Below are 21,458 nucleotides of genomic sequence, written 5' to 3' on the forward strand. Positions count from 1 at the left end.
TAACTTGGAACTCATCTTATTTATCGCTTAGAATGCTTATGATTGGATTAACGATCAACGATCAACAACGTAAATTTTTACCAAGTCCAAAATTTGTGATAAGGATGGCTGATTTGTTTGGGTACGGGTCGGGGTCTATGGTCGAGCTTTAACATTTTGCGATACCTCTCACCGTTCACCGTTTCATCAAACACATACGGTCCCACTATACCGAATTTAGCCACGCCCATCCAAACAGTCAACTTAGCGGAGTGTAGAGGTTTCTCGTGTATTATCATCGGATTCTCTGTCGACCAGTAGCGCATATTTTGTTTATTCACATCACCGTTTAGATAAAAATGAGCTTCATCAGTAAAGAGTAACGAGTTCAATGGAATCTCACCAGTATCAATTCTTGTAAGCATATCCTCGGCAAATGATTTTCTTCTCACAAAATCAGTTTTTTGTAACTTTTGAATGATTAAAATCTTATATGGATGGAAACTGAGGTCTTCAGATAAAATTCGTTGCAGAGAAGTTGGTTTGATTTTTAAATTTAACGCTCGTTTACGTATTGAAGTGGTAGGGGTAGTCTGTACTGAATGCCTTACTCGGTCCGTTGTTTCTGGCGTTCTTACTGATCTTTTCCGACCTGTAGGCTTATTTTTACAAGCATGAGCGGTTTTCTCGAAGTTTTTTACCCATAATTTCACTGTTGGCCTCGATGGCACTTCACTTTTACCGGTAAGTTTAAAATGTTTGCGGAAGGCACGAATTGCACTAATGTAAGAGTCATTATTTTTGAAAAAGGCCTTTACAATAAAAGCGCGCTGCACAGCCGTCCACTTCTCCATGGTAAAAAATTAATACTGAAACATAATTCGGCATGTGTTGGCTACCTGGAACCGCTTTTACCATTCCCCTAACACCATTTGAACGCAGATCAGTGCTCACCAAAATGTGAAAGGTTATTCTGGAACACCCTGTACAATAGGAGGATTATGATATTTGCAAATCAAAATCGAATCGATGAAGCGCGAAATTGTCAACAGATGTTATTGTTAATGTTAATCCGTCTGTCTTAGGTGCTTTGTTTTCGCGTCTATCAGCTATCATTTTTTTTATAAAAAAGTAATTCAAATCGTCTGTCTGACTGTCCATTTTAAGTACCTAAAATTTTTTTAAATTGTTGCTTGAAAATTCCTTAAAAGTATTGGAGGTTGAAAAAAATTGTTCAAAGTGCTGAAAGTCGTTGAAAGTGGTGTGAAAATGAATGAAATGATTCCACAATGGCGTTTCAAATCCTAAGTTCTTAAGGAAAGGTACTTGGGGGCAAACCTCATCTGAGAGTGAGCGAAGGGGGGGGGGTACGGTGGTGGGCCGCGTAGCCCCCTAGTAATAATAATTAGATAATAATTCTTTCGTCGAACGCATTTGTTTCCAAAATCAAAACTTTTGAACAACGAATTAGGACACAAATGACGATTACGTATATTTAACACAATCGCATACAAAAACATACTGTAACAGGGTAAAACATCTCTAACTTTATTCTGTACATAATAAAAAATATACAAATGAAACAACAACAAAAAACAAATATACACGCAAACAAAATACGATAATGAAATCAATTCACTCAAACAATAATTTACATACAACAAAGGTATAAAAATTGGTAAATACGTAATATCCCGCACGATTCATTTTCTTCATTGAGACCAATGCTCGAAATAATAAAAGAGATGGTAACTCGAGAAAAAAAATTTAAGGAAATTAGGAATACGTGATAATAACGAAATGTTAAAATGGAATGTCAACGAATTTTACGCCTTTTTCGTGATATCTTGATAATAAGTAGATAAAACTTTCCAAGCTTGAGGAGCCATGAAACCTTCTGGAGGTTCTTCTCCATTACGAGCGAAACCTGGAAAACAGAATTGTTTGATTGAATTGGTTCAACAGTTAGCCCTACTACCCGTTGTCCTGCAAAACGCTCCACGAAATACGCGCCACGTGGTAGTAGAATGGATGAGATTCGTGGAGCTGAAAATGGTAGTGAAGTGGAAAATTTTAGCCAATCAGAAAGCAGACCTAACCGAGGCCAAACTGGTTCGATCTTCTCTCGGAATGTAGTGAACTTTTTTTAAAAAAATCATAGTGACTGATATAATTCAGAACAAGAAACAATCAGTAATTTCTTTCAAAAAAGTGAAACCCTTCTGAACTTTTAAAACATTTTCAACAGGAATTTTTGTTTTCATTCTCTAAACATGCGCATGTATATTTTTTTCAATATTTTAATGTTGAAGGGTTGTATTTTACAAATATCTGCCTTGTCAATGAAGGTTCTACTTGAAAAAAAACCTTCATTGACATTTTTAAAAACCAAAAATTATCTTCTGCTTTGAATCGTAGACCTAAGTAAATGTTTTGCATGTTTAAGGAAAATCAGGCTGTAAGTTTTGAACAATTTTGTTCATTTTCTGTGAATCAGAAAATGTCTGAAATAACCTCCTACACTCCTACAGTGACTGATACATAAATGTTTAAGAATAATAAAGAATTAGGACATTAAAAGTGAACCCCAAATTTGCAGCTGTTAAAATTTTGAAAAACTGACCAATTTTCGATTTTTAAATGGCAATTTTGTCTTTGATTTAAAAATCAAAAAATTGCCCTTGACAGCTGAAAATTTCATCGTGGACTAGTTGAGCTGTATGTATTGAAATTACCAAATAATTTGGGAGTAGGGGTGTAGGTATGCGACCTGCACTGGCTAAATTTGCCAAGTTTTTCAAAATTGATAAGCAAATATCGAAAAATTGTTCTGAAAAATCAAAATTTCAACTTCAGCAGCTGAAAATTTGGAGTCAGGCAGGTTCGTCAGATCAAGTATGCAAAAGAAGTTCAAAAAAATGAATATAAAGTCATTTCCATAATTTTAAAAATTTTCCACGTGTCCATATTATGGCAAACTGCAAGTGCCAATGCTGTCCCACATGAGTGCCAACTTAGTACCACTGCTCATCATGACCTCATTTCAGTACCCAGCATAGTTAAACCCTGCCACCTCCCAAAAAAAACTACTATTATAGTGATAATACTGTGCAAAATTAATAATTCCACTATTGTGCCACATTAGTGCCAACTCATTGCCGTCGCTATTAATAGGGTTATTTCACTGCCACCAATTTATTGTCAACCCACCTCTGCCAGATACAGTCCTTACAGTGACAAAATCTGCTAGGCTATCAATGCCACCATTGTGCCACATTAATTCCAACACACTGTCATTGCTCCGCCACAACACTGCCATTGATCTGACAGAACTATGCCAGACTACCAATGCCATAATCGCACCATGTCAGTGCCAACTCACTGCCACAGTTTTCAACAGCACCATTTCACCACCAACATACTGCCAGCACACCTCCGCTACGACACAAGTCATTACAATAACATAATAGCGCCACACTACTAATGCCACAATCACGTCATGTCAGTGCCACATCACTGCCACTGCTTTTATAGCGCCATTTCACCGAAAACATACTGCCAGTACAACGTAATAATAGTACCAGATTGTTAATGCCATAATCGTGCCATGTCAGTGCCACATCACTGCCACTGCTTTCAATAGCGCCATTTCCTAGCCAATAAACTCCCAGCACACCTTCGCCACAACACTGCCATCACAACGTCATAGTTGCGCCAAATCGTTACTGCCACAATCGTTCCATTTCAGTGCCACATCACTGCCATTGCTTTTATAGCGCCATTTCACCGCCAATGTACTGCCAGCATACCTTTTCCACAACAGTCCCATCACGACGACAGAATAGCACTAGATTGTTAACAACACAATCTCGCCATGTCAGTGCCACATCACTGCCAATGATTTTAATAGCTCCATTTCCTCGCCAATATTCTCCCAGCACACCTTCGCCACAACGCTTCCATCACAACGTTATAATCGCGCCAGATTGTTACTGCCACATCACTGCCACTGATTTTAATAGCTCCATTTCCTCGCCAATATCCTTCCAGCACCCCTTCACCAAAAGACTTCCAGTTCTGTGCCATGATTTCGCCACAGGAAAAATTCCATTTCCGTACCAAACCTGCGCCAGAAATGCGCCATCGAAGTCGTGGCAGTGAATTGGCGATTACTGTGGCGCTGAAATGACAGTACAAATTGTAGAGCAACGAAAGTAGGCGTGCCTTACTGTGCTCTGATTGGTTAAAATGTTGTTGGCGCGGACATGGTAGTTTTCGAGGTTCCACGTGGTACTTCCGTGGAGCGTTTTGCACGACGGGATAACTAGATATGATTCAATACTTGAACAGTTGAATCTGGTCAAATTACCTACAATGAAATTATTAAACTATTCCTACCTCTCATCTTGGTCCCCGAAATGAATAAGAATTCATCTTTCCTAGCCGGATCGAAGAACTCCATTTTCTTCGTCTTTGTATTATAAGCTGCCACTCTGAAGGGTACAATTTCCAGATCCTTTAATCCAGGCGCCATCTTCAAAACCATGCCACCGTCCTCAGCATCGTATAAATCTTTACCGGGATTATTTTCTTTATCAGGATGAGGAACGCCGGCCGGATCTCTACCAACGATATAAAAATTAGCACCGGCTATCATCCTAGCCTTGGCATGCCATTGAACTTCGGTCGGTCCGGCGTAGTATATTGGGGATGGGAAAATAGCCAACACAGTTGATTTAGGATCCAGTACACCTTCTTCCAAGACAGCCTGATGTTGACGGATGCGAACAGGTAAAGGTACATCGTCGTCTTTGGTCCAACCACCTAAAGGATGCAGCAACAGGACGGGGTTCTTGTATCCTGTGCTCAGTAGCTCACGTCTGGTATCTTGCATCAGTAAAGCGTGTCCGTTATGGATAGGGTTACGTAATTGGAAAGCAAATACAGCATCGGCTCGCATTTCTTTGAATTTTGTTCGTAATTCGTTCGGTGTAAGGCGATACTGGTCTAGACCGTCGTTCCACCGTATTCTCTCCAATACTTCGAGATCACCGCCAACCAGCCAGTCACCGCTTTCGTAAATCATCTGTAGAATACACCGGACAAGTTAACTAAACACTTGGTTCAATTTCAATTTGTGAATGTGTTTTGAGATCTTACTTTGATATAGGGATGATCTTTATGGGTGGTTCCGAATTGTCTAGCGACACGTTCTTCTTTACGGTGAGGGTAGAATTGTGGTTTACGAATGATCGCGTATGGTTTACCTTCGTAACATAATTTGAACGAACCGACTTCTTCCAGACGTTCTTTATCAGCTGTCGAAACTGGCAGAACGATCAAGATGGAGTGATTGATTTCGTCAAGGTGCTCGTTTTGTTTCGGCAACTGATTGAAATGCAATGCCTGCAAAAAAATACGTAATTTAGAATATAATTCAAGGTCATCACTATTTCAGTGCTAATTAATCCTCAAGAAAGATGGAAGAGGAGGAGAGAGGATGGGTATTCTCGTGATTTTTAAGAATTTCCAACTGTCTCTTTCAATAGTTATTAATCTGATGATGCTGAGTTCGAATTCTGACTCATTTTTTGATTTTACCCTTCTGCCCCACCTGCCAGGTATGACCAAAATGTCAAAATATTTAAAAGAAAGTGTGACGTGTCGTTTCTCCAGTTCAAATATCCAATTATTTTTTAAAAATAAGATCCATCAATACCATCGATATTACACTAAATGGATACCCAGCATGTAGAGGAGGCGGGTGGGAAATGCAGTGATCACGAAGTTCACAGGGGAAAGGGGATGGTTATTGAGGCGCATCCATTCGGCGCAAGTGATGCCCATCGAAACGTTTTGCAAGGGGGAGGAGGCGATTAATTTCCAATCTACGCGGCCACCAAATTTGAATTCAAAATCAAAATTGACCAATCAGACACCATGCGCAGAAAAAAATCGCATCAATAACTAGATAAGCCAATAAGCTATCGTTGTTGTTCTTGGACGCGGGATAAATGGACTTGCTGGGTATCCATTTAGTGTAATATCGATGATCAATACCCTTCCAGGCTTCATTTTTGAGGTAAAAATAAGTCACTGAGTTCAAATATCTATCAATGTTTCGAATTCGATCCATCACTTTCCTTCATCTCCCTTTTTTTTAAATGCAGAGCTAACCAGACCAGCAAAAGGAACTCTACAGCAAAATCGAAGAATCTGACTCAATATGGAGAACTTCAATTATTGTGAAAAAGTAGTCTCACTTACTTGTAAATATTGTTCTTTAGTCATAAATCCTTTGAGTGGAGCAGCCCATCCCTCGCTGATCACTTGAACCCATTGTAAATCGACTTTGGAAATGTCCAACGAATGTAACTCATCCATTTCTCGACTGACACTGGTGATTTTATTTTCAGCCACGAATAATTCAGGAACGGTATCGCTTTCGCGACTTTGTACTGGAATGATTTCCTATTTCACACAATAAATAATTCGTTAGTCAAATCGTTCAAGTTGTTTAGTCTGTTTGGGCATCAAAGAGGAGTTATTTCGTTTACCTTTTCTTCTAGCAGCTGGATAACTTGGAACATGCTGTCTTCGATAGTACGATCGGCTGTTCGAACGATTAAATCAGGGTTTTCAGGTCTTTCGTATTGTTGATCGATACCAGTAAATCCTGAAAAAAATTAATATCGTCAGAAAATTCACTCAAAATAGTACATTTTCACGTATCGAGGTCGCTCACCTTTGATATTACCAGCTCTGGCTTTCTTATACAGTCCTTTGACATCTCGATCTTCGCAGACTTCGAAAGGAGTATCGACAAAAACTTCAAAAAATGGCAATTCAGCCGCCTCGTGGATTTTTCTAGCCATTTCTCGATCCTAAGGTCAACAAAAAAAAATAATAATCATAGATTACTACCTATACTCAGTTTCAAGAGCGTTATACTATATAATAATAAAGCTCTCAAGATAATTCATAAACCTTGAAATTAGCTCAATTTCAACTCATCAAAAAAAGCTCAGTTATCTCGACCCGCGCAAAGCTCGAGATAATAAATAATTTCAAAGCTTTATCAACTCCGTAGGTGAAGTGACTCATGGAACGAAATGATAAAAAAAGGACATTTGGCAAAGAAAAATACACCGATATCGTTTTTACAATTATGTGCATAATAATTTCAGCTTCAACAATGTAATTTTAAATATCGCCCTCGTGTTTGCTGATAACCTGTACCTACACAATGTTGTAAGTTGAACGTCTCAAACCATTTGATAATTTGTAACAGATATAATCGCCTTACGTTCGTTTCAACATTACACTTTTGGTTGTAATAAATTTGAGCTTTTTAATGGAATTTTACAAAAAAAACAAATTATCGAGTTACAAAATCGAACAACGTGACTGTTCAAAAGCTATGCAATAAAAATTTATCACAATATTCTACAATTTCAAAAAACCTTATCACTTTAATACCGGTCTAGAAGATTGCAACAAGCTAACGTGGCCTCGGTATAAAACATTTGAATTTTGAAAGAATAAATTGTGAAAATAAATTGCCGCCGGGATTATCGACTCGAATTAATCTTTGATTAGAATACTTTTTTTCTTTCTTCTTTTCTTTAAAGAATCGCTAATTAGGACTTCAATGCCGAACAACGAGATCATTTTAAAATGGATATCTACGTGATACAATTAAGTATTATTACGGATTTGAAATACCAAATTCATTACGTAACCAGTATGTTTGGCAACGTGGCTAATTTTATTTTTTATTTTTCTAATTGAATCAAATGAGTAAAAAAAAAAATCAGAAATTGAATCACGAATATCTATCTAAAACAAGACAAAAAATATGTTACAGAAAATTATTCATTTCAATTTGGTCCTTCTCCTAATTAAATTCTCCAAAAAAATTGGCACTTGATCGATATTCAACTTGTATTAAGAATACAGTTCACTAATATTCGTATTCGTAAAATATTCTGATTAGGTAGGTGGGTATAGTCTGTCCCATTACAATTTCCGTACATGTAGAATTACGTAGCATGATTATAAAATAAATGAAATGAAGCCATTTTTGCATTTTTAGGGAGAGAATTTACCCAATTACAATTTATTGCTGGTTTCAAAATTTTGAGAAAAATATGTAAATGAATTTTACAGATATTTTTCAACTAAAAATTCGTCGTTATTTTTTCCCCAATTTATTTTTAGAAGTCTGAACAAATTAATTATCTTGGATCGAAACATTTCAGGAAAGAAAGCAAGAGTAGGTTAAATATCAACTTGAAAGCTCAAATTTTTGATAATTTCATTGAAAGGTCATAACCATTCCTAATAATTGTGAAATCATTCAATTTTTAAATTGAAAATTTCTCGACTATTTCCATTTCTTTTAAAATAGGACCTTCTGATTGAACAGGTATTCAAATTTGAAATTTAATGCAATGCCCAAACACGTTATTCGAATTGGCTTTGAAATTTGAATACCTAGGCTACTGCTCATTTATTAAAAAATAATCCTATCATGCAACTCTGCTCTTCAATCAGCACCTCAGCAGATACTACCCTATGCTCGAAAAATATAACACCTTTTCAACTAGTAATCATTCCTTACCTTGGCAAAAGGAGAAACAAAACTGCACAACGCGATAGTCCCACTATCAGCGAACAATTTCGCCACCTCGGCCACTCGACGTATATTTTCTTCGCGATCTCCCTTGGTAAATTCTAAATCTTTATTCAATCCGGTACGAATATTGTCACCGTCCAATCCGTAAGCTGATATTCCACGTGAGATGAGCCATTCCTCCAACTGGAACGAGATCGAGGTTTTACCGGCGCCAGATAATCCTGTGTGAATCAGAAAAAAAGAGCAAAAATTAAATTAAAAATACTCGAAAGTACGTACGAAGATTCGGTAGCAAGTTGGTACATGGTGTATGCAGTAACCGGTTCCCAAATACCGGTAAGACCCCACACGTGGGAAATCTCTACATTACAAGTACGATAGTACACGCGGTTTTTTCCATGCTCACCTGTGAACCACACGGTGCATCCGCGAAAGCCTCGATGTCTTCCCAAGATATGGCCACGTTTATCGCGAGACACATGATGTTTCTGGAAAGTTACATTTGTAGCCCTTTGTAATCCCTGTAAACAGAAATGAAAATAGAAAAGTAGGTTAAAAAAATCAGGATTTTACATTTTGAAATTAAATTAAAACACGGAGTGTAATATTGTTCTCATTTGACTTTGATGCTAAGGGGAGGGGGAGGGGGGACTTGACGGATTGTTAAGGGAAAATTCATCGTTGAATATTTTGAGAAAAGGTTTGATTTGAAAAAAAAAATTGGTAGGAAAATGAATTTTTGTCTAGTTCTTCTTCAACTAATAGTCCGGCATATGACAATAGGAGTAATTGCACCCCCCCCCGCCGATCCTCCGGGACAACTTTTTTCTTAAAGGGGACATCCTAAGGAACATTTTAAAGCAAACTTGCCAAAAAAAAGTTGGCCTTACTTACAAAATGGCGGCCATTTTGATTGACAGGTCAGCCAAAATCGCAGATTTTGCGTTTTAACATAGGACTTGCACGAACTTTTTCAAACTTTACAAAGGTAGATCGAAAGATCATGCAAAAATTTATCACCTGTCAAAATTTCAAGTGCTAAAGTGGGTTTTTCGATTTTTGGTGAATTTTTGAAAATCAAATTTAGGACAAAAATGAGGGAAAAAATCAAAATTTTACCAAATTGACCAAGAAAGCTGAAATTTGGGATATACCCTATTTTCGACATGCCAAATCGATTGGAAACGGTTTCAACCCGTTTTGAGCAGTTCTGGAGCCTCCAGCAGGTTATTGAATCTCGAAATTCCCACAAAATTCCATCAAATTGGAGTTGTAAAGCTAAAATTTATTCTAAAAACTAATTTCAATACGCTACGAAGCACTACAGGTGAATTTCAAGTCGTTTTGGATCTTCCAGCGACTTTTTTAAAATTCCTGAAGCCTCCAGCAGATTTTTGAAACTTTAAATTTTCACAAAATTTCATCAAATGGAGATGGAAAGCTGAAATTTACTCTACACTCCAATTTTAACACCCTCTGAAGACGACTTCAGGTGGGTTCAAGTAATTTTAGGGCCTCCAGCGACTTTCTTTGAAAATTACTGGAGGCTCCAGCAGATTTTTGAATCTTAAAATTTTCACAAAATTTCATCAAATGGAGATGGAAAGCTGAAATTTACTCTACACTCCAATTTTAACACCCGTACCTAGGTAAACTGCCCTATTATGAGACCCCTTAGCTAAATCGTCTATTTCTCAGGACCTACTGCATATTTTCAAGTTCTGATTGCACTAAAACGTACTCAAAACTCCAATGTACAACCCCCTTGTGTTGATTTAAAGAACAAAAAAAAATTTATATGATTTTTTTTTCAATTGAAAAAAATGAAATTTTGACCAAAAAAAAAGTGGTCCTAATAGGAGACCTTATGTTGTTTTTTTTTTAATATAGGAAAAAAATGGAAATAGGACGGGAAAACATTATATTTTGGTTAATAAACAATACAAATTGTTTTTATCGGGTATATACATATGCCATTTTTATTAGTTTTGGTGCTCATTGAGCACATAAGTCTAAATCTTCAGCTGTACATAGTTCACAGACCCATTATTCAAATTTCATCCAATTTTAATATTTTGAAATGATTTTATTGCGTTTTGAAGTGTTTTATGGCCATTTTCAACCTGTTCCAAAAAAGCTCAATGTAATTTGTACTATGAGATAGGGTCTCATATTAGGCAACTCGTGGGGTCTCATATTAGGAAATCAGTGTTTTTTTTTTTTTTTTTTTTATTCCCTCTAAATCTATAAAATCATAAAATAAATCACCAAACATGCCAGAATCATAAAATATGTATAACACCTATGCTACATATTTATGCAAAGAAAGTGAAATTACCTTGCTTAGTTCAGCTGTAATACTCGTCCAAAAACACCTCTTCAAAACATTGGCGATGTCAAAAACACGTTTTCAGCGATAAAAAAAAACAACGCACAGAAACTCTCCAGTTTTTGAAGGTGCGGCCCGCGGCCTAGTCATTGACAAATACCTACTAGTTAGAGATGTGCACTTTTCAGAAAAGTAATTTTGATGAAATGAAAAGTGAAAAGTTCATTGAAAAGTGTGAAAAGTAAATCGTGTGAGTTTCATTTTAAAGCTCTCTGTAAGAGCTTTAAATTGATGTATTTTTTGCCTATCTAAAACTTTTTTCTCTTACTTAATCAAATAGTGGTAGTTTTGAGCCTTTCTAGAGCTTCTAACATTTTTGAGTTCTTCAGTTTTGAAAAAAATGTTGTGTAAAGAATCAAAAATGGGTGCTGAATTGCGAAGGTGGAGGAGTGGAGAGAGTGAAACTTGATATTTTACTTCATCAATGAGGTCAGTGATCTCTGATGAGTAAATTGATTGGTCACTCGTTTTTTTTTAGTGAAAACCGAAAAGTGAAATGAAAAGTAGGAACCTTTCTTTTCAACTTTTCATTGAAAGAAAAGTACTTTTCACTTTTCACACTGCACATCTCTACTACTACTAGTACATGCAATCAGCGCTCGAGTTCGTTAATAAACAGCTGAGAAATTCGAAGGAGGCATGGTCTCATAATAGGGCAGTTTAGTTTATATATATATTTTTTGGATTTTCAAATTGAAATATTTTCAATATATTCTATCCAATTTTTCATTGAAATAAAATTCATTATATTGAGGACGTGATCATCCAATTCTATATTTTCTTTTTGAAGCGTATTCTCCATATACAGTGGAGTCTCAATAACATAACTCAAACTCCGTTAACTCGAAAACTCCGATAACTCGAAGCAAAGTCTGTTTCCCTTCAACTCTCTATAAGACTCAATGTAAAATTCACTTCTTTATCTCGTAGTAAAAAGTCCAAAAACTCCGATAACTCGAAGTCAACACCTTCTCCCTTCAGCTTCAAGTTATCGAGACTCCACTGTAGATTACATTCAAACACCCCAAAGTCTCTATATTCTATGTGTAGCGTTTTTAGATCAATCTTATTCCAAAAATCAATTCTTCTGTTTGTAATTGTTTTCTCAACTGGAGGTAAGGTAAGCAAACCAAACTCCTTAGTGTATATGTGAACTTCTTTTGGATTCCACTTTATAAACTCTTCTATTACAATTTCATAATCTTCAAATTTCAAGTCAAATACACTAGGAATATCCATCTTGTAAGAGAGGTGAGATAATAATGAGCTCCTAGCCGAACTGCACCACTATTTATACTTTTTCAGAGCTACCCCACTCCTTCTCAGATGCGCGCGCAACATCTGCATGTGAGGTTTGCGTCGGTCGGTGGCTGAAAAAACCCTCCCATGTGCGAAATGACGTTGCAACAACGTACCAAAATCATCTATTAGTGCGCATGGGCAGTTTCAAAAACGCGCCTATGATAGCTCAATATTGTGGATTGTTGGGTTAGGTTAAGCGAAATACCCATTTGACATTGTAAAAGTTAAATTCATGAAGAAAAAATACCGTCCAAATGAAAATGTTTTTTGTATTTTTATATGCTCAATCGATTTAGCTAAATCTGATTCAGAATTTTTCCACCAGCTGAGATGCCTCCTTTGTGTAAGCGACAGTTTTCGAGATATTTTAAGCAAAAATTCAAAAACTCATTTGGGAATTGGGAACCTTTAAATAGGTCTCCATGCCCTCAGTTTTATGCTCTCCCAAATTTGTACACCAAAGAAGAAGACCCTCTCTGTCTCTCCCAATTCTGATTCATTGCGTTTCATTACTTTCATCGCCCACTAAGGATCAGTTAGGTCCTCAATAAGTACATAGTAAAATTGAAGTGCTTTTCTACAATTTAATTATCCAAGTCAGACTCCAATGACTACAATGAATAATAATTATTGAAACAAATTAAAAACGATTTTTTTCAGTCCAAACGCCAGAAAAGTAAGAAACCTTCTTCGATTTCAGGTGAAAGTGAACAAGTTTGAAAATAATTTTAATGAAGTAAAAAGAGGTGCTTCGACATGTTGACAAAAAATCATAACATTTTATCAACAAACTTACTTATCAGATCGGTAAAAAGTTGAAAAGGTGTTGCTGTTGCTACAAAAAAGTGATAAAAAATTTTCAAAAAATGAAAAAAATAGAGACGCAAGATAGAAACCAGGAAAATTGTAATAGATCCTTTCATGACGTCGTCTGACTTCAAAGTGCCGAAAAAGTTGCAAACTTTGAAAAAATTTCTGCATTTTCAAACTAAGTAATTTCATTTCGAATATTTTGGGTAAAAATGCACTACGTAGTTATAACAATTCCTTCTAATTTTCACATCATTTTTAAATCACGAAAACTTAATCCCACTGAGCAGAAATTAGGCCACGTAACAGATCCTTTAGCTTATCAATGGAAAACCCAATCTCTCAATGGACTTGGAATTTTACGAAATCCATACTTCGTACTGCATCATCGCATCGCCTCTTATTTAAATCAACAAAACAGCTCAGAATCGGGCAGGACTTTCCGAATAAACGTGTAAATAACCGCGTGATAACGTCAAATAAATAACGTCGAAAATCATAACAACAATTGCATAACTCGCACAATAACCATATTAACGCCTAATCAGCTGGAAAAAAATGATCAATTAATGAAAACGAGCGATAGTGACGAGACCGACAGGTAAACAGCGAATCTAAGTTCAAGGAAATAATTCACGTAGGTTTCCTAATGATAAATTTTTACCAACTGCTCAAAAAATTCCGTCGTCTAAAATATAGGTAATAATTTCTCATAGAAAACCTATCGAATCATTCGAACGTATAATTAAGTCACGAGATCTCGAAGCATTTTCTTAGAAAGACAATAAAGTACTAATTACACGCACCAAAGTATTCATTAATTAATAAATCCGAATATTCTTAATTGAATCTTCGAAACGATTAGCATTATTATATGTAGATATAGGTGTGTATGTACAAGTGAAAGCTTATAAGAATCTATCAAACAAAAATATGAAAAACCCTCAGCTCCTTGAGCATTACAAATGAACTTATTCGTCGAATTGAGCCATAATAATACCAACTAAAAATCAACAAAATATAGTACATATTTTCTGTAAGGTCGATTAGGAACGAATTATAGACACGTAGAAATTAATCTCGCCGACTGATAATGCTCTATACAGTCGACTATACATACATCAAAGTCAACATTGTAGGTAAATTGTTATAATGAGAATAATAATTACAGCGGTGTAAGATAAGGGAGTTCTCCCCGAGTAATTTCCCCGCACATTTTGGTATATTCTTCGCGGTATCATGGACGTATTAGAATGAATGAAAATTTATTACAATCATTCTCATTATTAATTTAATTTAATATCAGCTATATTTTTTTCATTTTACTCTATGATCGAGACGCAAAAAAGCCGCAAAATCTGTACAAAATTAATCTTTGATTCGTGTATTATTCTTATCGAAACCACTATATTGACAAATCATCTGTTGCACGAGTGCTTATTATAAAAATCAAGTAGACTACTTAAGGCTGCGAGTAAAAACGATATCGTAACAAGGTTTAGATATGCATCGACAATATTAGGTATACATATTTTTCAGCTTGAATAATTCTTCTCGTGTTCGATTCATCATACAATACGTGATTTTTGACGCTATTATCACTGTATTTTTATCAAACGTAGGTATACGCTTACTGCTTTACTTATGGTAGACGTGAAAAATGAAAGTACTTATTAAATCGAAGTGAAATAAATTCAACAATTTTATCAATCATGCGCCTTTTTCTAATTTTTTATTAGTAAGCCCTCAGTCCTGAAGCAGAACTAAATTCAAACCGGAAAAAATATTTGAAAAAATCCATCCCTCTCCTCTCTCTTCGAATACAAAATGTTAAAAACTTCACAAAATTTTTACTCCACCAAAAAAAAATACCTAACGATTTAAAAACTAATCTCATAAAATTCCCCATTCAAAATCTCTCGCAGTCACACAATTTCCAGTTTCGTATCCACCCTTCATTTCCTTCGCCTTCAAAATTTGATAAATCGACTAGGAAAATAATACATACCAACCCAAAGTAATAAAATTCTAAATTACGTAACATACGTATTTCCAGTTTTACCTGCATATTATACATTGATATACTGTCAGGTGTTAGTTCGCGATTCAAATCGAGCTCACCACAAATGAATATCACAAAATGTAGATACTTTTGGAATGGAACATCGACTACATGAGAGTTGGTCACCTTACCATTTTTTCAAAAATACAAATGTACGGAATATCAGTGTAGGTAGGTACTCGATTAGTTTAAAAGTATTTTTACAAGTGAAACTAACTCATTATTACACAATGTCAACTTACGTAGGTATGCTTGCGATAACGTAACATATGATTTTTTTTCAAAAAAATAGGAGGTGTGTTGAATTTTCTATTTCTTTTTTGATAATTTTTACAAGTGATTTATACGTATTTTTCGATTCCAAGTAAGCACGAGGTTTTCCCTTTTTTTTCTTCTGCTTTATACCTTACCTGCTGGTTGGAAAAAATCCATCTATTTTCGATTTTTAATTTTTCAACAAGGTTTGCAGCTAATTTAGACAAGCAAAGGAGAGAGAAGGTCAATGACAAGAATTATTTTCTGACACATTTTTCTTTTTTTCAAATTTGATAAACACCGAAAAACACTTGGGCATGCACACTGCATAAATAATATCTATTAGATCGTGCAATTTGATAAGTTTACTTTTTTACTACATTTTACTAACGATGTAATTTTCAGCTCGTGACCACCTTCCACACCTCACCACCGAAGTAGAAAAGTTATATTCATTTTGCTTTGGTTTCGAGTAAATTTTAAAAAGAAAAAAGAAATATTAATTTTTTTATTCTTGAAAATATCAATTTTGTATTTCTCATTTTATCCCCTCATTCGTCATTTAATTTTCTTTATTTTTTAGCATTACCTTCGTCTTTCAATGTCACAACGAAGCAGGATTCTTGAAATAAAATTCAGGTCAGGTCCAAACTTTCAAATTTAAAAAAAAAGACTCAAAAAAGATTAAAAAAATAGAAAAAATTAAAAATTTTGAAATAAGAAGAGAATACATGAAAAATTCCAAAATGTGACTAAAATAGATATGAAAAAAAACAACACTTGTGAAATTTTTCTATTTTTTTTTTTTTTTTTTCAACAAGAAAAGTCAGAATTTTTAGCAATACGTACCTTTTTTTCAATTTAAGAATTCAGGGGCGAGGGGGGGATAGGAGGGGGGGTGACTCAAAACTTTCTGAACAAAGTGCATTCAAGTCGAAACTCTCAATTTTCAAAATTATTTCAAAATTCTGAAAGAGAAGGAGAATAAAGGAAAATTCCAAAACTTCACTAAAATAATATGGAAAAGAGCAAGATTTCTCAGAAATTTTATCAAGTCAACGATTATTCAGGCCAAAAAAATAATTTTCAAAAAAACAAGCTGAAAATGGCAAAAAAATCGAGGAAAAATAATTTTGAAATTCTGGAAGAAGAAATCAAATGAGTTTGTTCCATGGAAAAGGGGCCTTGGTATTTTTTTTTTTTTTTTACAATTTTGAATGTATTAACAAAAATGTTTTCTATCAATTTCACCATATTCAGCGATATTGAAGTGTTCTTCCATGAAGAAAAAAACAAATTAGAAAATGTTTGCTTGTAGAAAAAACTTATTAGCCCATTTGAACAGAACTAGTAAAAATCAGTGAAAAAAATTGACTAAGGCCCCTTTTCCACGAAGCTCCTCAAATGGTAGATTTAAAAATTTACTAATGACTGGGAGGGGGGGAGATTCAACATTTCATCTGGTTAAAGATTATTTGGTTAATTTTTTTTAATTTTCAAAAAACCAACCGAAAAGAAACTAAAAACAAAATTGTAATTCAGAAATTCTGAAACAAAATAGAAAATTTTAGAATTTTAGTGAAATATGGAAAAGAGCAGGCCTTTTTGGTCATTTATTTGTCAGGAAAGCAGGGAGAACGGGATGAGCAGGCTTGTTCTACTAAAAACCTTTTTACTATAGTTTGTTCAACATTTGAAAATTTCACATTCACCGAATAAGAAAGCGGTTCCTCCCAGATTGAGTTGAATTCCATCAACATTTTTTCCTTAATGCCCTTCAAGTATTTCAATTCAGATCAGAAAAATTTCATGAATCATTCTGGTTCGAAGAATTACAGAACTAACAATATTTTTCTAACCCTTCCTCCTTCGTTTGGCTTCGGGGGGGGGGGGGGGTGAAAAATTATTTTAAAAACAATAACATAGATACTGTGTAATATATCGTTTGTTATAGTTTTGGAAGTGCTGAGTCGTCGAAATGTTGACTCGATTTTTAGATTGGACCGTTGCAAGCTTCGATGGTATCTCAAATTCAAAATTCAAAAAATTTCCACCATATCAAAATTCTCAATTTTTTTTTTTTCGAAAAACCTACCTAATTTCTATAAAATTTCTAAACCGAAATCGTGAGATATGATTTTTTAAGCCCTGTTCTCTATTTCTCTCTTTTTTTTCTTTGATAAACTCGGGAAAAATTCATTTGAGAAGAAAAAGATTGAAGTAAGAAAGGAAGGGGGGTTTCAATAGGAGACCAACTAAAAATAGGTTTCAATAGTGCACTGTTTTGACATTTTTAAAATTGAATAGGGGAGAGGGGGTAAGATGGTCATGGAATCTTCAGATTTCATTTTGAAATAATTATAAAAAAATAAGAAAAACATAGGAAAAAAGTAAAAATTGAGAAAAAATGTACTTGATATGTTTTTTCATTGGGGGGGGGGATAATTGAGGTAACCCATGATTCCTGCATGAAATTTGATAGTCTGTTTTAAAAATGGATTTTACAAATTTTACACTCGCTCTCCCCTCTTTTCTTCTTTGGATTTCATTTAAAATAATTTCAAATAATCGGTATACTTTTTTTACAATTTACGATGAAGAAAAGGGGTAAGGTTTAAGTATAGGGTGTTACCATTTTTCTCTACCAATCTCTCTTTTTAAAATATTTAGAATAAAAATTGGCAAGTTCGACTTGAACGAAGTGTTTGCAGAGAAAGATTGAATTTTAAAAATTTTTTCATCCAAGGGAATTTAATTTTTGGGAAAAACAAGGAGTCCTATGAAAATAGTAAAACGAAACAATTATAGAACGTGAGATTTCCCAGTTTTCCTGCTGCTCCTTTAAATTTTAAAAATCCTCCTTTTGAACAAAAATTGTAAAATATTCAACTTTTTTCAAAACTGTGATTTTTTGACACATTCTAATGGACCATCCTGCATACTTCATGAGATGACCCATCCATCAACCCTCCTCCTTCAACACATCTCAATTCTTCATCAGATAAATTTCAAGGTGCAGACCATTTCTGCGATAAATAGACTCCAATTATCGACACCTTTGCCATGATATTCACCTCATTTGACCTCAACTCGCGATCCATAACCCCTAACTCGATTATCAGGAGTTCAGCGAAAAACCGCGAGAAATTTATCTCGATAATACGAGTATCTATATTATTATTAAAAATGAAACATTCATTGAGAATCTGAGTAAGTAAATTACGGTCAACGCAACAAGCAAACCTCTAAAATCATTTCCACATCACTTCCTATCCGTGTCATCCTCGTTATTACGACACAGGCCGATTGGACGTAAGGTGAAAGTCTTTCTAATATAAAATACTATTCAAAGAAGTAAACAAGTTCCCGGAGAAATATACATATATCGAGCATCTTGTATATGTACCAACACCAACGTGCTTGCTGTGGTTAAATGCTTCAAATTTTTTTCATATCGTGAGGTAATATTGTTATACAATTACCATATCCCTCTAATCGATTAGAATTCATCTAAAGTGTTTATTCCTTTTTTTTGAATCAACGGGGCAAAAGGAACTAATCAATCGGCCGGTACGAATAACTATAGATGGACGTAATATACGCTAATGATATTTGAAATGTATGGAATAAAGTAATACAATAGTCACCGCCAAGGTTAAGACTGTATGATACTTGTATAGAATTTCGATACTACATACAAATAAATACCCATTGAAAAGCTACGTAGACGTACGGTACGTCTACGTCCATCTGATCTGTACACAAACAAAATAAATACACGTGTAGGCAGAGATACTTCGATTGACCACCGATTATTATGGTTGAAATTTTCGTCTCGTTCGACGTACCACAATAAGTACCTAGACTACGAAGTACCTAATATCTCTATGTATTACATTTGATTCTACGTACAAAATTCTAACAAGATGCAGCATCCTACTTACATATTTCCTCCTTGGGACTTCTTCGCACTGATCTACCTTCTCCAATCCTTCCTTCGAAGATATCATTTTGGAATGGACGACGCTGAAAAAAGAAAATCACCACCGTTTAGTCGAAAACCCAAAGCAGCAATATCATCTCGAAAGAAAGAATTTAGGGCAACGTTTAACTGAGTAAGCATCATAAGTACCTCGTATCATACTGAGTTATTAAAAAACCACAGCAACACATCCATCGAAACACGAACATGATGTTAGATCGTAGATCTTCGAGATTGATCCGCGATACAAGCCCAAAACTACATGTCGGCTGGCAGAAAGGAATTTGAAATAGATAACGATTTATATCTACCATTTTAAATAAGATTTAGCGATATCGATCACACAAGCTTGTCTTTGTTAAGGCAGGTGTAGCTAAATTGGATTATATAAATATATTAATAAGCTCGTGTACGGATTGATTTGTGCAAAAGAAATTTAATTTTCCAAAATTAAATCTACTGTGAAGAGTTTTATCGTAAGATAGAACGTTTTTTATGAAAGCTCGTAGTGTATTTTGTGAAAGCAGCTAACGGTGTGAGGTCTAATTAAGCTTTGAAAGCTGATGATACGATACGAAAAATACAGCTTTCTACATACCTATCCATGTCTTTAGTTCTAATTTTTCAACATTTCGAATAAAGAATAACTTGAAAGCTGGAGATTTCAGCGAAATACTTGGAAAATATTGAAATATTTCGAATATTTATTTTTTCGCTGTCGAAAAAAGATAAGATAACACTTGAGTGTTATCCGAATAGTTCACTGCGAAGGAAACAAAACAAGAGAATTTTGAGATGCGTTATATTGACACTTTCGCGCTCACTAGGATCGCTACCATCGCCGGCTACTGTGTGACGTATAGAGGGGATCAAATACATTGGTTATATGGGAGAAATGTAGTTTTTCGACTTTTGAGTAGAAATGAGTGCATTTACGTAAATTTTGAATAGAACATTTCTTAAAGAGAATTAAATTTCCCGTCGAATGGTGTAAAAAACATTCATTTTCGTGCCGAAACAACGATTTTACGAAGCATTTTCATTCACGGATTTTCATGTAAGTGCACTTTGAATTAAAATTACTCGAAATTTTGATCGAGCACATAGGTTTTTTAGAATACCAAAATGTTCACAATTTTATCCTCTTCAAAATGGTTGTTTATCCTAATCGCTAGCGTTTACCGTTCAGAAGCAATTAAAGCTCAAAGTTGTGAAAACTAGTGATGTGCAGTAAAAAAGAAGGCATAAAAAGGAATTGTAGACTGAAAGTAGTACAATTTTTTATTTTCATATTCGAAGTATTAGATGTGAAAAATGATTGGAAATGGGAACTGAAAAAATGTCATAATTATCAATTTGTACTTTCAAATTTCAATATACCGATTTAAAAAAACGGTCAAAAACTGAAAAGGTTGAAACTTGAAAGAGCATCTATAGGTACATTTTTATTTTTCAATGCAGTTACTACGTTCCGAACGATTTGGGGACAATTTACCTTGCGCAATTTACCCCGCGCAATTTACCCCGCGCAATTTACCCTGCGCAATTTATCTCGTGCGAAAATTTATCTCGTGCGAAAATTTACCTCGCGCGAAAATTTACCTCGTAAGATGATTGATCTCGTGAGAAAATTTACCTTGTGTGGATATTTACCTTGTGAGAAAATTTACCTATTTGGAACATTTAACATGTAAAAACAATCACGACAAATTCAGGAACACTAAATGGTAAATTTATATTTAAAAATAAAGTATTAACCTGCCATGGGTGACATGGGGGATTTATACGGGAGTAGTACCATTTTGTAGCTCTCGTTGAGGCGAACACAGCGCGCTACCTACAAGCCCCTCTATCTATTCATGGGAAGAAACTACGGGCGTCTAAAGTCTAGAAAATGAGCAAAATCAAAACAGATTAATTTCTGAAAATTTTCAAATTTACTCAAATTGATCTGTTTCAAAACTTCAAAATTGCATGGATCCTTCAAAAATGAAGGTAGGCTAATTCCAAAAATTGCAATTTTCTTCTAATAAAATGTTCT

General features: G+C 34.9%; 1 protein-coding gene across 4 annotated transcripts; it reads right to left on the reverse strand.

Moving 5' to 3' along the window:
* Nucleotides 1-1,446: 1,446 nt before the first annotated feature.
* On the reverse strand, nt 1,447-20,167 carry LOC135840981 (bifunctional 3'-phosphoadenosine 5'-phosphosulfate synthase 2-like). 4 transcript variants are annotated; one of them, XM_065357760.1, is made up of 11 exons: nt 20,016-20,167; nt 19,568-19,686; nt 19,380-19,461; nt 9,024-9,138; nt 8,603-8,838; nt 6,725-6,863; nt 6,537-6,655; nt 6,247-6,450; nt 5,140-5,385; nt 4,378-5,065; nt 1,447-1,906 (listed from the first exon to the last, which is right to left on the reverse strand). In XM_065357760.1, the coding sequence occupies exons 2-11, from the start codon at nt 19,624-19,626 to the stop codon at nt 1,806-1,808; spliced, it is 1,989 nt and encodes a 662-aa protein (XP_065213832.1). In that variant the 5' UTR covers nt 19,627-19,686; nt 20,016-20,167; the 3' UTR covers nt 1,447-1,805. The 4 variants fall into 4 exon arrangements, with proteins under 4 accessions (XP_065213832.1, XP_065213833.1, XP_065213831.1 ...); XM_065357761.1 differs by lacking the exon at nt 19,568-19,686 and having other exon boundaries at nt 20,016-20,138; XM_065357759.1 differs by lacking the exon at nt 20,016-20,167 and having other exon boundaries at nt 19,568-19,752.
* Between the last annotated feature and the right edge of the window lie 1,291 nt (nt 20,168-21,458).

The sequence above is a fragment of the Planococcus citri genome, chromosome 3, assembly GCF_950023065.1.
Source record: "Planococcus citri chromosome 3, ihPlaCitr1.1, whole genome shotgun sequence".
NCBI classification, from domain to species: domain Eukaryota; kingdom Metazoa; phylum Arthropoda; class Insecta; order Hemiptera; family Pseudococcidae; genus Planococcus; species Planococcus citri.